The following is a 15970-nucleotide window of genomic DNA, read 5'->3' as shown; positions in this document are numbered from 1 at the left end:
ATGTTGGGGAATGTTGGGGAGGAACGGTGGGCCTCTGGCCAAGACAGAGCGCCTAGCTCTGGATAAGTGCAAGCCTCCCAACGGCCTTTAATACAAGATAGAGAAAGTTCTCCTGTGTTTGGCCATACCGACTTGAGAAAGCTCAACAACTGGGAAGATGGCTGCCACATCTGTTGAGCTGGGAAGTCCAAACGAGGCTCAGGATCTCCTATTCAATCCACATGTCCCACATCTGCAAGCCCACCCTATCCTGTCTTCCTGTCTACTTACTCATATATAAGTGCGTGACAACCCCCAATAAAACTGAGCTGGATCGACTCTCTGAACGGCTCCCAGAGAGGTGTTATATCCATCATGCTTACCCCCATCAGGGTGTAGCTGTTTGTTGCCAGCGAATGGACAGCAACAAGAAGAAAATAAGAGGTATCAAAATTGACAAAGAGGAGGTAAAATTATCTCTATTTGCAGACGATATGACAGTGTTCTTAGGAAACTCTACAGACATAGTGAGAAAACTACTGGACATAGTCAACCAATTCAGCAAAATAACACAATACAAGATCAACATACAAAAATCAATTGGATTTCTCTATAGTGACAAAGAGAATACAGAAAAAGAACTAAGAAAAACAATACCTATCACAATAGGTAATCATAAGATTAAATATTTTGGAGCAAATCTAACTAGGAAGTAAATCTAACTAGAGACACAAAAGACCTATAAAAAAATTACAAAACATTACTACAAGAAACAAAAAGAGACCAGGAGAAATGGAAGAGCATACTATGCTTGAAAATGATAATTCTACCAAAGGCAATCTACAAATTCAATGCAATCTCAATACTGATACCAATTCCATTCTTTAATGAGACGGAAAAGACAATTTCTAATTTTATCTGGAAAGGAAAGAGAACACAAATAAGAAAATCACTCCTGAAAAAGAGAAATAGGGAAGGAGGCATCTCATTTCCTGATGTCAAATCCTACTTTACATCCGTGGTGGACAAGACAGCATGATACTGATACAGTGGCAGACACACAGATAAATGGAATAGAATCAAGAATCCAGAAATCAGCTCACCTACCTATGGTCATGGTACTACGGATACTATAGCAAATGTTAGATGGATCCTGGCAGAGAGCAGAGAAAAACAGAAGAATGTCTATCTGTGCTTCATTGACTAGGCAAAGGCCTTTGAATGTGTGGATCATAACAAGCTATGGCTGACTCTTGAGAAGAATGGGAATCCCAGAACATTTGATTGTGCTAATGTGAAACCTATACTTTGACCAAGAGGCAGTTGTCAGAACACAGCAAGGAGACACTACATGGTTCAAAATCAAGAAGGGGGTCCATCAGGGATGTGTTTTGTCTCCATACCTTTTCAATCTGTATGCAGAACAAATCATCCGAGACGCTGGGCTGTACGAGGAGGAATGTGGTATCAGGGTTGGTGGAAGAATCATCAACAACCTGCGTTATGTGGATGACACAACCCTGCTTGCTGAAACTAGGAGGACCTGAAGCGCTTGCTGCAGAAGGTCAAGGACTGTAGCCTTCTATACGCAGTGAAGCTCAGCAAGAAAACAAAGATTCTCACCACTGTGCCAACTGGTAGTATCAGTATGGATGGTGAAGAGACTGAGATAGTTAAAAGTTTTAGTTTACTTGGTTGCATAGTCAACATTCTTGGTAACGGCAGCCAGGAAATCAGAAGATGAATTGCACTGGGAAAGTCAGCTGTGAGGGACCTCTCAAAAGGACTGAAGAGCTACGACATCATGCTGGAGACAGGTATGCCTGATTCAGGCTACAGTCTTTGCAATTATGTGCTATGCATCGGAGAGTTGGACTGTGAATAGGGATGATTGAAAGAGAATTGATGCCTTTGAGCTGTGGTGCTGGAGAAGAGTGTTGAATATACCATGGACTGCTAGGAGAATAAACAGGTTTGTCCTGGAGAGGGAGAAGTCAGAGTGGTCCTAGGAGTCAAGGATTCTGAAGCTTTGTCTGACATACTTTGGGCATGCTGCAAGGAGGAACTGGTCCTTGGAGAGGGACATCATGTTTGGGAGAGTGGAGGGATGGCACAGGAGAGGAAGACTCTGGATAAGATGGATCGATTCTGTGAGTGGAGTGGTGAGAATGAGTGTGTTTGAGATGGCGAGGTTGGCACAGGATAGAACAGCATTTAGGGCTCTCGTACAGAGGGCTCTTGTACATAGGGTCGCTTTGAGTTGCAAGCGACTCAATGGCACATAACAATAATAACAACAACCTAAAAAAAAATAAAATAATAATAACAACAACCTATGGTCAACTGATTTTTCATAAGGAAATAAAATTAATTAAGTGGGGAAACAACTGCCTCTTTAACAAATGGTGTTAGCAAACTTGGAAAACCAACTGTAGAAAATTCAAACAAAACTCATACCTCACATCATAGACAAATATCAACTAAGGGTGGATCAAGGGCCTAGGGGTAAAACCATAGATTATAAAGGTCATCAAAGAAAAGCTTAGAAGAATGCCACAAGCCCTAATCCACAGTATGAACAGTCTACGCATCATGAAAAACCTATAATCAGGAGGGACCTTTTAAGAATCAAATCTCTACGCACATCAAAAACCTTCTTCAACAGGGCTAAAAGGAAATCCACAGATTGTGAAAAAATATTTGGTATTGACATATCTGATAAGGTATTTATATCTAAAATTCACATACCTAAAATTCATATCTAAAAAACCTGAACAAGAAAAAAGGTAAACAACCTTGCTGCAAAATGGACACAGGATATGAACAGACACTTTACCAAAGAAGACATTCAGATGGCAAACACACACATGAAGAAATTTTCAAAACCTCTAGGTGTCAGAGATAAGAATCTAAACAACTAAGAGATACCATCTCACTCTAGCAACAACAGCAAAGCTCAACAGAGATGCAAATCACAAATGCCAGCGAGTTTGTGGAGATTGAAACCCCTATTCATGGCTGGTGGGAGTGTAAAATGGTGCAACCATTATGGAAGGCACTTTCTCTAAAAGTTGGAAATAGAAATACCATTAGCTCCAGCAGTTCCACTACTGGACATATACCCTAATGAGACCAGAGCCAACACCCAAACAGATATCTGGACACCATGTTTATTGCTGAGTTATTTACCATAGCAAAGAGATAAAAACAACCCAAGCACCTATCAACAAACATAGGGACTGAAAGACTATTATATATTTACATAATGGAATACTATGCAGAACTGAAAAACAAGGAACTCATAAAACACTACACAACATTGTTGACCCTGGAGGACATTAAGTTGAGTGAAATATTACATCCACAAAAGGGCCAACATTGCATAACTGTTATAAACAGGACCGACATGGTGGGTTGGGGGAAAACTAGGAAAAAGATGATAGATAATGAACACTGCATTGGAACAGATGAAGGAAAGAACTGTTTTAAAGGAATATATGATTAGGCACTATTTGATGACAATAGTCCAGAATAAAAAGTCCATTGCAAAGTGGACTTGGGGAGGGGTAAGGGATGAAACTGTGCAAAATGAATAGTTTTTGTGGATTTTTTTGTGTTTTCTTTAAAGTGAACTGGTGGAGCGGGAATGAAAGGGAGGGGGAAGAAGGAAAATGTTTAGCAGTGAATAAATGAAAATTCCAAATTTTTCTGTAAACTTTCTTTAAACTTACAATACAAATATTAGTAAACAAACTCGATGGAGGGCCACTGTAAGTCAAACTGGATTTGATGACAGTGAGTTTGAGTGTCCAATGATAAGTAAAACCTCTTTTAATGAAATTAAAAAAAAGAGAGCAAAGGTGTGTGGCAGGGTTGACTCCTTTTTTCCATATTTAATCTGTATATTAAGTGAATAATCTGAGAAGCTGTACTAAGTGAATAGTTTGAGAAGTTGGAGTCTATAAGGAAGTCTATAAGGAAGAATGCGGCACTGGACTGCAGTAATATTCATCAATAATCTTTGTTATGGGAATTACACAACCTTGCTTGCTCAAAGTGAGGAGGACTTGAATGGATTACAACAAAACATCAATTAAATAAAAGTCCTCACCGCTGGACCAATACACAACATCAGGATGTTGTTGTTGTTGTTGTTATGTGCCATCGAGTCACTTGCGACACATAGCGATCCTACCTACATCAGGATTGTTGTTGTTGTTATGTGCCACCGAGTCATTTGCAACTCATAGTGACCCTATGTACAACAGCCCTAAACCGTGCTCTATCCTGTGCCAATCTCATTGGCCCCGACACACCCATCCCGAGTACCGCAGTGACTGAATCAATCCACCTCATAGAGGGTCTTCCCCTCCTGTGTTGTCCCTCTACTCTACCCAGCATGATGTCCCTCTCTAAAGACCTGTCTCTCCTTACAACATGTCCAAAGTATGTCAGACAAAGCCCCAGAATCCTTGCCTCCAAGGAGCAGCCTGGTTTAATCCTCTCTACGATGAATCTGTTTTCTTGGCAGTCCATGGTACATTTAATACTCTTCTCCAACACCACAGATCAAAGGCGTCAATTCTCCTTCTATCCTCCCTAGTCATTGTCCAACCCTCTGATGCATAACAAGTGATTGCAAAAACCATGGCCTGTATCAGGCGCACCTTAGTCTCCAGAGAGACACTGTTGCTCTTGAGTATTTTGGAGAGGTCCCTAACCGCAGACTTTCCCATCGTAATATGTTTTTTGATTTCGTGGCTACTGGTGCCAAGAGTGTTGAGCATGGAGCCAAGCAAACTGAAGCTGTGAACAATCTCAATCTCTTCGCCATCCATCCTGATGCTACCGATTGGTCCAGTGGTGAGAATTTTTGTCTTCTTGACATTGAGCCTCAGTCCATATTGAAGGCTGCAGTCCTTGACCCTCTGCAGTAAGTGCATGAGGTCCTCCTCAGTTTCAGCGAGCAAGGTTGTATCATCTGCATAACGCAGATTGTTGATACATTGTCCACCAATACTAATGCCACCCTTCTCCTCATAGAGCCCCGCCTCTCGGATAACCTGCTCTGCATACAGGTTGAAAAGGTATGGCAGAAGCAGGAGCCAGAAGCAGCGCGGGCTCAAGCTGAGACCAGGCAACACAGAGGACTCCCACAATTGCTTCTGACACGCCTCCAGGTAACAAGCCCCAAGACGGAGCCTAAACCAGTTGGGCCCGAGGGCCAAGAAGAAAAACACAATCTATACAGGAGTTCTACAGGACACATCACCATCTCTTCGGAGACAGTACAAGTAAACTTAAGAGACACTGGACACAGGAAAAAGAAAATATCTCTCTGACAAGCTGTCAGGTCATGGGTCCAACAATGGGAGATTAATTAATTCTGAAGGCATTTGGTAGAAGTGAAGTGGTATCCTGCTGGAGGGTGGAGCTGGAAAATAAGTGGGTCAAGGCACTGGGCTAAGGGCAGGGACTACACTGTAACTAATGGTCAACTCCAAAATGAGGGATTTATCTTTCACTACTCCACAAATTGCTGTCTGTCAGATACTCCTCTACATCTAAACATTCGGATTAAGACAGACTAGGAAGAAGGATTGGCCATCAACTTCTGAAACGGCAGGCCTCTGAAAACCCTATGTATGTACATCAGGATAGATGGAGAAAAGATCAAAACTGTCACGGACTTTATCTTACTTGGATACACAATCAATGCCTATAGTAAAAGCACTCAAGAAATCAAGACGTGCACTGGAAAAATCTATTGCCAAGTGTCAGCGGCCTGGCTAACTTGCAAAGCAAGATTAGCCCTGTACTGTAAAACCAGCAAGACTAATTCCATCTTGGCTAGAACATCTGCTTGGCAATAAACAACTCAAGGAAGCAGGATGTTAATGAATAAGAGTGATCAAAGGTCTCAGACCTTAGGGAATGTTATCTATTGAAACTTTTTGTTTCTTAGAGCACACAATAAGGTATGCTGGAAAACATCTTTGTATTGTGCTGAGGTCTGTGAGAGTTAATGTTTGACCTGATAGTCAACATCTCAGAAGAGATAATGCGATTGCTACTGCAAACTTTTTTCTAAAACCTCTATATGCTTTTCAAAAAATAAAATTTTTGCTATTCGTCACCAGCGGATAGTCTCTCTGTGTCTTCATTTCATCCTCGTTCCTTCTCTCGGTGGAACTGTTTCAATATAATAGGCAGGACCCCGTTAGCCAAGCAATTCTTTAAGTACTAAAGAGCTAGGATGTCAAATTAAAGACTTAGGATCTGCCTGATCCAAGCCATGGTCTTCTCAGTTATTTCCTATTGCTCTGTGCCTGCTCCCACAAGACCCAAAAATGTACTTCTGGTGACAGCTACCTTAAAAAGAACAACTGCATATGTACTTAATTATTCTAACGTCACTCACATAGGCTAATCCCTGATGATCCCCACCTCCATCATGAATAAACATGATGATTGTATCATTTTGATAGGTTAAATCTTAAATACCTTACCATCCATGAATTACATTTATCAAAGTTCATAGGGTTTCCAGAGGCATGTTATTTATTTAGCCTTTTGTTCATAGGGTCGCTATGCTCAACTTGAAGGTAATTAACAACAACCACCACCACCACCACCACCACCACCACCACCATGAATGAACATAATATTATTGCCAGAGAAATATGGTTTTTTTCACCTGCCACCAGAAAAACTAATCTTGGTGATAGTGGCTGGAGTGGGAAAGATAAGTTTTATTATTTGTGCTAGCCTATAGGAGATAAGTTGTATGAACTTCCAAAATCTGTCTCAGTAAGGAAATGGCTCTGAGATATTTCCAAGCTAGGTTAAGAGTGTAAAGGAAAGCACGTTTACTTTAGACTTTTAGGAGAGAAAGGCAGGGTTGCTTTCAGGAAAGGAGATTATTTAAATCAATAGGCCTAGACAGCTTGCCTCTAAGAAGGTATTTTTCTGTTTAGCTGCTGAGTTGTCACAAGGCTCACGTGGCAAATTTTCTTCTTTCAAGATGGTGTCTATCTAGTTGGATCCTTCGTCATCGGAAAACATAGCCTCTTAAAAACGGCTGTCCTCTAGAAGAGCATGCACTTGCCTGGCACCTGAAAACTCTTAGCAGAGTTCTAAAAGTTGTTAAGGGGGAACATCTGGAGGTCCTCAAGTTTAGGGTGTGTTCCTGGACCTTGAAATGCTTACATTTGCTTAATGGTAACCTTCCTGGTCTGAACCATTTCTCAGGAGAAGACTGATTCAGCATAGGAAAATAAGAAAGTTTGTAATTCAGAGCAAACATGCAGTAATTCAGTTAGTTTAACACAGTCAATGTTTAACTTTTAATTAAAAAGGCCATCTTTGATAAAAGTTCAGAAGGCCCCATTACTAGATGGAGAGGTAAACCAAACAGTTAAAGGATCTAAACTTTGTAAGGTGGTCTTCCTCAAAAATAGCTTTCTAGATTAAGAGCACAAGGGCTCCAGCCTGAGAAAGGCTTTCCATTTTCTATCTGTATGAAAAGGATACTTCTTCCTTTTAAAATAATAGTAAAGAAATGATAGTTTTCCTCCAAGTTGCAATATCCTCTCCCTACCTCTAGAGTCTTTAAAAGGCTCATTTCCTGTGTTGTTTCATGAATCATTAGCTGACTTAATTCTGCTTTGTCCTTTCATATCTCCATTTTAAACATATTTTCCCTAAGAAGGTCTTCCGTTCATAGAGTCGCTATGAGTCATCTATGACTCGATGGCACTTAACAACAACAACAACAACAACAACAACATAGATCTATGTTGGCCTAGTGGACAGGAAATTATGCTACCAAGCAACAACAACAACAACATAGATCTATGTTGGCCTAGTGGACAGAAAGTTATGCTACCATGTCTAAGGTAAGTGATTTTAGTCTGCAGCCCTCAGGCCTGGTTTAAATTGGTTTTTGTCAAATATTCATCTAAGTGGTATAGCACTGGTCTGTGTATTGCTATACAGAGGTAACTCGTGGTTGCTGTGATGCTACACATTGTGACACTGATGTGCCGAATGTGATAATGATCGCCAAAGGTGGACAGTGTTTGGTGGAGCTTCCCAATTAAAACAAGCTTGGAAGCAAGAGTGGCTTCGAAATGGCTTGCCTCTAGAAATTCTATGAACATGAAGCAACAACCAAAGTTATACAAGTGTTCAGGTCTTTTGTTCATAGGGTTGCTATGAGTCATCTACGACTCGATGACACTTCACAACAACAACAAGAAATCTTTCATTGATTGCACAGGAAAGCCTGGATTCTTGTGCTATTCTTATTTATACTGCACTGGAAATGTTTTTTTTGGAGACTACATTTAGGGAGTAGTGGCCAAATTACCTTCAAACTATCTATAGGGCAAACTTAAATGATTCATTGTGCTAAAGTATATGGTGGGATACCAAAATATAACCTTGAGTCTATCCCACCTGAATTTCAAAATCTCAGGAACAGGTTTGAGGACTTCAACACTAATGAGTGAAGACCAGATGAGTTATGAGAGGGTATCAAGAATGTCATCCAGGAAGAGTGCAAAAGGTCATTACAAAGACAGAGGAAGAAAAGAGCAAGATGGATGTCAGAAGAGACTCTAAATATTGCACCAGAGTGCTGAGAAGCCAAAGCAGAGGGAAGAAATCAAGATATTAAGGAGCTGAATAGATTTAAAAGGGCAGCAAGTGAAGACAAAGTAAATTATTATAATGAAATGTACAAAGAGCTAGAGTCAGAAAATAAAAGGGGCTGAATTCTCTCAGCATTTCTTAAGCTCAAGGAACTGAAGAACAAACTCAAACCTCAAGTTGCAAGAGTTATGGGTGCTTTGAGCAGAATATTAAATGATCCAGGAAGCATTAAAAGAAGATGGAAAAGAGTATACAGAGCCATTGTGCCAAAAGGAATTGGTGGACACGGAAGAATTTCATGAAACATATGAGCAAAAGCCTATGCTAATGAAGGAGGACGTTCAAGCTGCTTTACAAGAACTAGCAAAAAATAAGGCTCCAGGAATAGATGGTATACCAATTGACATATTTCAGCTAACAGATGCTGCCCTAGATGTGCTCACGAACTTGTGCCAAGAAATCTAGAAAACAAACACTTGGCCAACTGACAGGAAGAGATCTATATTTGTTGCCATTCCAAAGAAAGGTGATCCCACAGAGTGTGGAAATTATCGAACAATATCATTAATATCACATACAAGCAAGATTCTGCTGAAAATGATCCAAAAACAACTGGATCAGTTCTCATCAACAGAGAACTGCTACAAGTGCAGGTTGGGTTTGGAAGGGGTGGTAGTACTAGAAATATTGTAGCTAATGTTAGATGGATCTTGGCTGAAAGTAGGGAATACCAGAGGAATGTCTATCAGTGTTTCATTGATTATGCAAAAGTGTTTGACGGTGTGGATCACAACAAACTGTGGCTAACTCTGAGAAGAATGAAAATCCCAGAACATTTAATTGTGCTAACGCAAAACCTGCAATTTGACCAGCAGCCAATTGTCAGAACACAGTAAAAAGACACTGCACGGTTCAAAATTAAGAAGAGTATATGCCAGGGATGTGTCCTACCTCCATACCTTTTCAATCTATATGCAGAACAGATATCCAGGTGGCTGGGCTCTATGAGGAGAAATCAGGATTGGAGGAAGACTCATCAACAATCTGCGTTACACAGATGACACAACCCTGCTTGCTAAAACTGAGGAGGACCTGAAGTGCTTTCTGCAGAAGGTCGACTGCAGCCTTTAATATGTATTGGAGCTCAGCATCAAGAAAACAAAGATTCTTAGCACTGGGTCAACTGGCAGCATCATGGTAAATGGTGAAGACACTGAGATTGTTAACAGCTTCAGTTTGCTTGGCTCTACAATCAGTACTCTTGTCACCAGCAGCAAGGAAATTAAAAGATATATTGCAATGGGAAAGTCTGTTGTTAGAGACCTCTCCAAAGTACTGACGAGCAACGATGTCAGTCTGGAGACTATGGTGTGCCTGATACAGGCCATGGTCTTTGTAATCACTCGCTATGCATCAGAGAGGTAGACAATGACTAGGGATGATAGAAAACTGATGCCTTTGAGCTGTGGTGTTGGAGAAGAATATTAAATATACCATGGACTGCTAAGAGAACAAACAGGTTGGTCCTGGAGAGGGTGAAACCAGGCTGCTCCTTGGAGGCAAGGATTCTGAAGCTTCGTCTGACATATTTTGCACATATTTTAAGGCGGGACCAGTCCTGGGAGAGGGATGTCATGCTTGGGAGGGTAGAGAGACAGTACAGGAGATGAAGACCTTCTATGAGGTGGATTGATTCAGTGACTGGGGTAATGTGGGTAGGTGTGTCAGAGACAGAGAGACTGGCACAGGGTAGAGCAGGGTTTAGGGCTGTTGTACATAGGGTCGCTATGAGTCACAGGCCACTCAACGGCACATAACAACAACAGAGTAAATGAGGAATGTGGCATATGGACTGGAGGAAGATTCATCAGCAATGTATGCAGTTGATACAACCTGGCTCGTAGAAAACAAGGAGGACCTGAAGCAATTTCTGCAGAAGGTCAAGGACTGTAGTCTTCAATATGGACTGAAGCCCAACATAAAGTGGAGAAAGATTCTCACCACTGGGCCAACTGGCATGAAAGATGGAAAAGATATGGAGAAGAGTCTGAGGTGGTCAACAATTTCAGCTTGCTTGACTCCACAATCAATAGTCTCCGCACCAGCAGTCAAGAAATCAAAAGACAACTGCTCTGGGGAAAGCTGTTGTCAGGGACCTCTTCAGAGTGCTGAAGAACAATAATGTCAGTCTGGAGATTAAGATATGCCTGATTCCGGCCATAGTCTTCGCAATAAATTGCTATGCATCAGAGGGCTGGACAATATGCTTAACTGGGGATGGTGGTGTAGAAGGAGGGGAAAGAAAACCCAAAGAGAACAAAACAACAGGAATAGACCATTCTCCTGTGGAGATGCTGGTGGATTCCAACGGCCAGAGATAAAGCTTTCTTACTAACACCCTTTAGACTATGCCACCAGAGCTGAAATGTTTATTTTACAGGTATTTTTAATCCTCTAACTAAAAAAAAATAAATAATAATAATAACAGTAAATCTAGACCAATGTTATGTATCTATATAAAAATGTCAGGAAAGAGTGAGAGAAAATATCTCAATATTGGGATTTTGTACTAAATTATATTCCAATTCATATGCAAATATGTACCTATTAGTACTTGTGGGGAAAAAATATCTGAAAATATGTCTGGTAACTTTCAGGATAAGTACGTATAAGTTATATATCTTCTACTATCTTGAAAAAGTAACTTGAATTTCCAAATTCATTACTGTCCAGTAGACTCCCATCTCAGTGTGATCCCACAGGATAAGTAGGACTACAATTGGGGTTTCCAAGGCTGTAAATCTAATGGAAGCAGAAGGTCACTTCTCTTATGAAATGGTGGTGGGTTTGAAGCAGTGAGTTGTCACTTTGCACCTGAGAGCACTACCATTGAACCAGTAGGGTTCCTATCTTCTATACAAATCATGGTTCTAAAATATACCTATGCTGTGATTCCATTTCTAGATTTATAACACAAGCAAACAGCAGCAAGATATAAAATAATATTGAGCATTAGCAGAACAAAAAGAAAATGTAAGGAACTGTCAAAATCACAACTTCTAGAGTAGATGCAAATATTAAAGATTATAATTAAAAAGTTAATACTATAAAGATTGATAGAATGAAAGACAATTTATCTATCTAGGATCCTCAATACATCAAAGAAAAATCATAACAGTCATTTGAAGATACATAAGATCTAGACATCCAGAGTTTATTGTCTCAATAATCTTTATTATTTAATTGGCACTAATGACTTTTATTAGATCACTCTATACTAGCTATTTAAGTTTTAACTTATTTAAGTCCTAACACATGTTAATGGAATCACTTCCACAAATGTGTACTGAAAATTTCCTTTCAATGCTATCGGTGCTAAAAAACATGCCAAACCTATTTTTCAGAACATATCATTGGTCTACAGCAAAATTTGAAAAGATAAAAATGCGACTAAGGAGTATACCATGAGATATCTGAGGACCACCTCATTATTTCCCATATACTGCACTGCATTTTGCCCTATTAAATAATTTTCAATACTTAAAGTTATTAAAGAATTTCTAGTTGAAAAATCTTAGTATAAATTCTTTTCAAATTCATTTGTATGTATATATGAGTATACAAACACACACATACACACACACAAACACACGTATATACAGTTTCTTCATTCAATGTTGTTGTTGTAGATTGCCTTCGAGTCAAGAACAACTCATAGTGACCCTATGAACAAAAGGCTTAAAGCCCCTCTACAATTTTCAACATTTATCAAAATTCAAAGAGTTTCGAGAGGCATGTTATTTAGGAAGTGGATGCCACTCCTGGTTCCAAACCTTTCATAGTATGCTACTGTTTTTATGTGCCGTTGAGTCACCTGCGATGTATAGCGACCCTATGTACAGCAGCTCTTGAACCCTTCCCTGTCCTGAGCCAGTTTCACTAACTGATACACCAACCCCTATCGCCCCAGTCACTGTATTAATCTATCTAATCTGGGGTCTCCCTCTCCTGAGCTGTTGTCCATCCACTCTTCCAAGCATGATATCCTTCTCAAAGAACTGATCTGGCCACATGGCATCTCCACACACTCAGCATCGGGAACCCATGGAGTCACACAAGACGGGATCTGAGAGCACTCTCTTGTTCTCCTTGATCAGGTAACACCTTTCTCACAGAAGGGCGTCAGATTGGCTACCTTAATCTCATCTTTCAAGGAAGGGTATCTTCAGTCTCTGGCTTTAAAACTAAGTGGCATCTCCATGCACACAGCGTTGGAAACCCAAGGAATCACAGAAAAGGATCTGAGAGCTCTCTCTACTCGCCTTTTATCAAGGAACACCTTTCTCCTGGAAGGCTACTTTAATCTCTGATCTTTTCATTCACTAAGTGAGCTTAACTTGGCATCCATCTGGAACTTCCCATCTTTAGGCAAACAAAGTGCAAATTATCTTTCTTTACAAATATATGAACACAAAAATGTTCCAAAGGTTTGCATTTGAATTTTCCTTCATCTCTCTTTGACAATCATTTCTTCTCAGAATTTCAGAAAGTACTATAAAATTTGACAAGGCTTTTTGAAAAGCACTAGTCTGCCAATTATTGCTTCAAAAAACACTCTGTGCAATATAACTATTAAATAAGATAAAATGTGTTTTTATATGTCAAGAAGGCTTCCTTTTTCTTTTGCTAACACATTAAATGGGTATATATCTTTTACACTGAGTATACTGTTTTAATTTACTCATCTTAATAATCAATCGAATTGAGATGATGTAAAAATCACAAAATTAGATTAAGAAAGCTATTCTGTAAAGGCTATGCAATATTCTATAATGATTCCTAAAGCACTCCGTTCTTAAACTATTGTTTGGGAGAAGGAGCTTAGAATTTCATCATTGCAAGCTAACATGAGAAAAGATTTCTATCAACTTAAAAACAAAAAAGACATTCATATAAGTGGAAAATCAATCATAACTATCACTAATTGCCACTGAGAAACATCAGCAAGCAGCAGTGATAATTGTTAGTTATACACTACACCCATGATGTATGCCCTCAGTTGATGAAGCAGGGACTGGGTTTTTTGAAAACTGTACATATATTTTACATTTATTTAATGTGACCATCGTAAGACACTTTATTCTTCTGAAAAACTATGATCGCTTATCAAAAGATTCTATTATTCAAGAGAAACATTCATAACTTGTGTGTGGAAATGAAAGCCACCAGCCCATTGAAATCATGCCCACAAAATCCAATTTTGTGGATTTATGGTAGAAGACATTAAAGTACTGTCTTGCAGGAAACACAGACTAGTCACTAAAGTGTAAGTGGCACAGCAGTAATGATTAAGGTGCCAAGTGCCCCTGCCACAGCCTGTTAATCAGTTTAATACTAGTTACAATATTGACATCCTTGTAATTACTTTTCCTAAGGCATATTTGCTCAAAATATATTTTACTTTAATTATGAGCAATTGGAGGCAAGTCCAACACACAAGAATAATCAAGGCTCTCTTCAGGCAAGCATGTGGTAAGCACAGCACTTTTCTCACCACATGATTTGGGTAAAGTCAAAGAACTCAGTGTGAGAATGCAATTGTACATACAATAATGTAAGAACCATACCTTGCCATCCTCCGAACACACGCCCATGTGTTCTCCACTTTCATCAAGGCTGATCTGATTTATCTTCACAGAACTCTAAGAAAAAAAGTAGAAAAAAAAAGAATATGCAAACTTTAGCAAATGATGAACCCCTCCTGTCATGGGAAGTAGGTGGAGAGGACCCCAGCCCCATAAACACCTCCTAATCCCTCTGGCCCTTGTACCAGAAACACTGATATCACAGGGGAGTGGAGAAAAACGGGAGGACAGAGGTAGTGGGAGGCCTGAGCCAGAGAGGATGGGAAGTGATGGAGGGGCAAGGAGAGAAAATTGATTTGGTTGCTGGCAGGGCGGGATGAGGGTGGGAACACAACACATGCACAGAAAGGGTGAGTCACTGGGACCAACATGTGAACTGTTACCTGCATACTCCCATAAGCTCTTTTGAGTAAAATGCTTGTCTGTCAAATTAAGACAGAGTAGGTATAAGGATTGCCCATCTACCTCTTAAATAACAGGCTTTCTAAAATCCTATATACAACAGAGCACACTAAGACTAGCAGATAAAGCATGGGAGGCTGAGCCTTCGTGTTGGTTATCAAAAAAGAGGAGGAATGGTTACAAACAGATCCTAAGACTGGAACATGGGACATAAGAAACATGAATGTAGGAAAATTGGAGATTGTTAAGGGGGAAATGGAACACATAAACAGACATACTAGGCACTGGTGAAATGAAATACATTAGCATGAGACATTGTGAATCAGACAAGTCATATAATCTACTGTTCAGGAAATGAAAAGATGAGAAAAAGGGGGTCACATTCATTGTTAAAAAGGCCATTTTTAAATCCATTTTGAAATACAATGTTGTGAGTGACAGGATAATATCCATATATATATACAAGGAAACCTGTCAATATGATTATCATTCAAATTTATGCATCAATAACCAGAGCTAAAGAGATGACTATTACCAACTCTTGAAATCGGAAATCAGTTGAACATGCAACCAAGATACAGACTAAGACAATAGCTTTCAGAAGAGGGGGCTACGAGAAGGCGAGATCCCAACAGGGAATACCAAAAGTGATCTGAAAGACTTTAGGAAAGGCAAACTTTCCTGGTCTACAGGCCCAGAAAGGACTTCCAGTAGAGCAAGTTACCCATTCCCATAGACAGAAACTTTTAAGGCTGTAACTAATTAATAACATCATAAAGATAATGAACTGTCAACAATCTATGCAGACAAAATAAAAACAGCCTAACATACCAAGAATAACTGCACATAATATCAAGCAAGCTGCAGACCGCTTCAAACATTGTAAACAAACAAAAGAAATTTTCTCTTAAAAAAGCAGACCATACTGCATATCCAATGAATACCCCAGAGATTGGGAGGCAAAAGAAATATAACAACAGAGTCATATAATCATCTTCTAAAGAAGGTAAAATGATGAAAGTAAGAAAGGAAACTATAAATGAAGCAAATATCCCAGAGATGAGAAAAAAACAAGAATATATTAACAGAGAATTACATGAACATCTACAGAAGATGGTGCACATGATGGAAGAAAGAATGGAAGCCATAAATAATGTGAATACTCAAAAGAAAGGCAGCTAGAAGACATAGACTGATGTGGAAGAATATGAACAACTATAGAAGAGACGTCAAAAGATGGAAGAAAGAATTTTTCTTTTAAAAGAGAAGAGCAAAATGGGGGTGGACTG

At 39.6% G+C, this 15970-nt stretch overlaps 1 protein-coding gene across 1 annotated transcript in view; it reads right to left on the bottom strand.

Moving 5' to 3' along the window:
- Positions 1–15970, bottom strand: part of VPS41 (vacuolar protein sorting 41 homolog (S. cerevisiae)) — a 286074-nt gene that overhangs the window by 157633 nt on the left and 112471 nt on the right. The window contains exon 5 of the mRNA XM_006887620.1: positions 14262–14336. Within this exon, the coding sequence (XP_006887682.1) occupies positions 14262–14336 (75 nt within the window). The remainder of the gene's footprint in view (positions 1–14261; positions 14337–15970) is intronic.

This window comes from Elephantulus edwardii, unplaced genomic scaffold (assembly GCF_000299155.1).
Source record: "Elephantulus edwardii isolate Elephantulus edwardi_28Jun2011 unplaced genomic scaffold, EleEdw1.0 scaffold00059, whole genome shotgun sequence".
In the NCBI taxonomy this organism is placed as follows: domain Eukaryota; kingdom Metazoa; phylum Chordata; class Mammalia; order Macroscelidea; family Macroscelididae; genus Elephantulus; species Elephantulus edwardii.
This window is presented reverse-complemented; position numbering and strand designations above follow the sequence as displayed.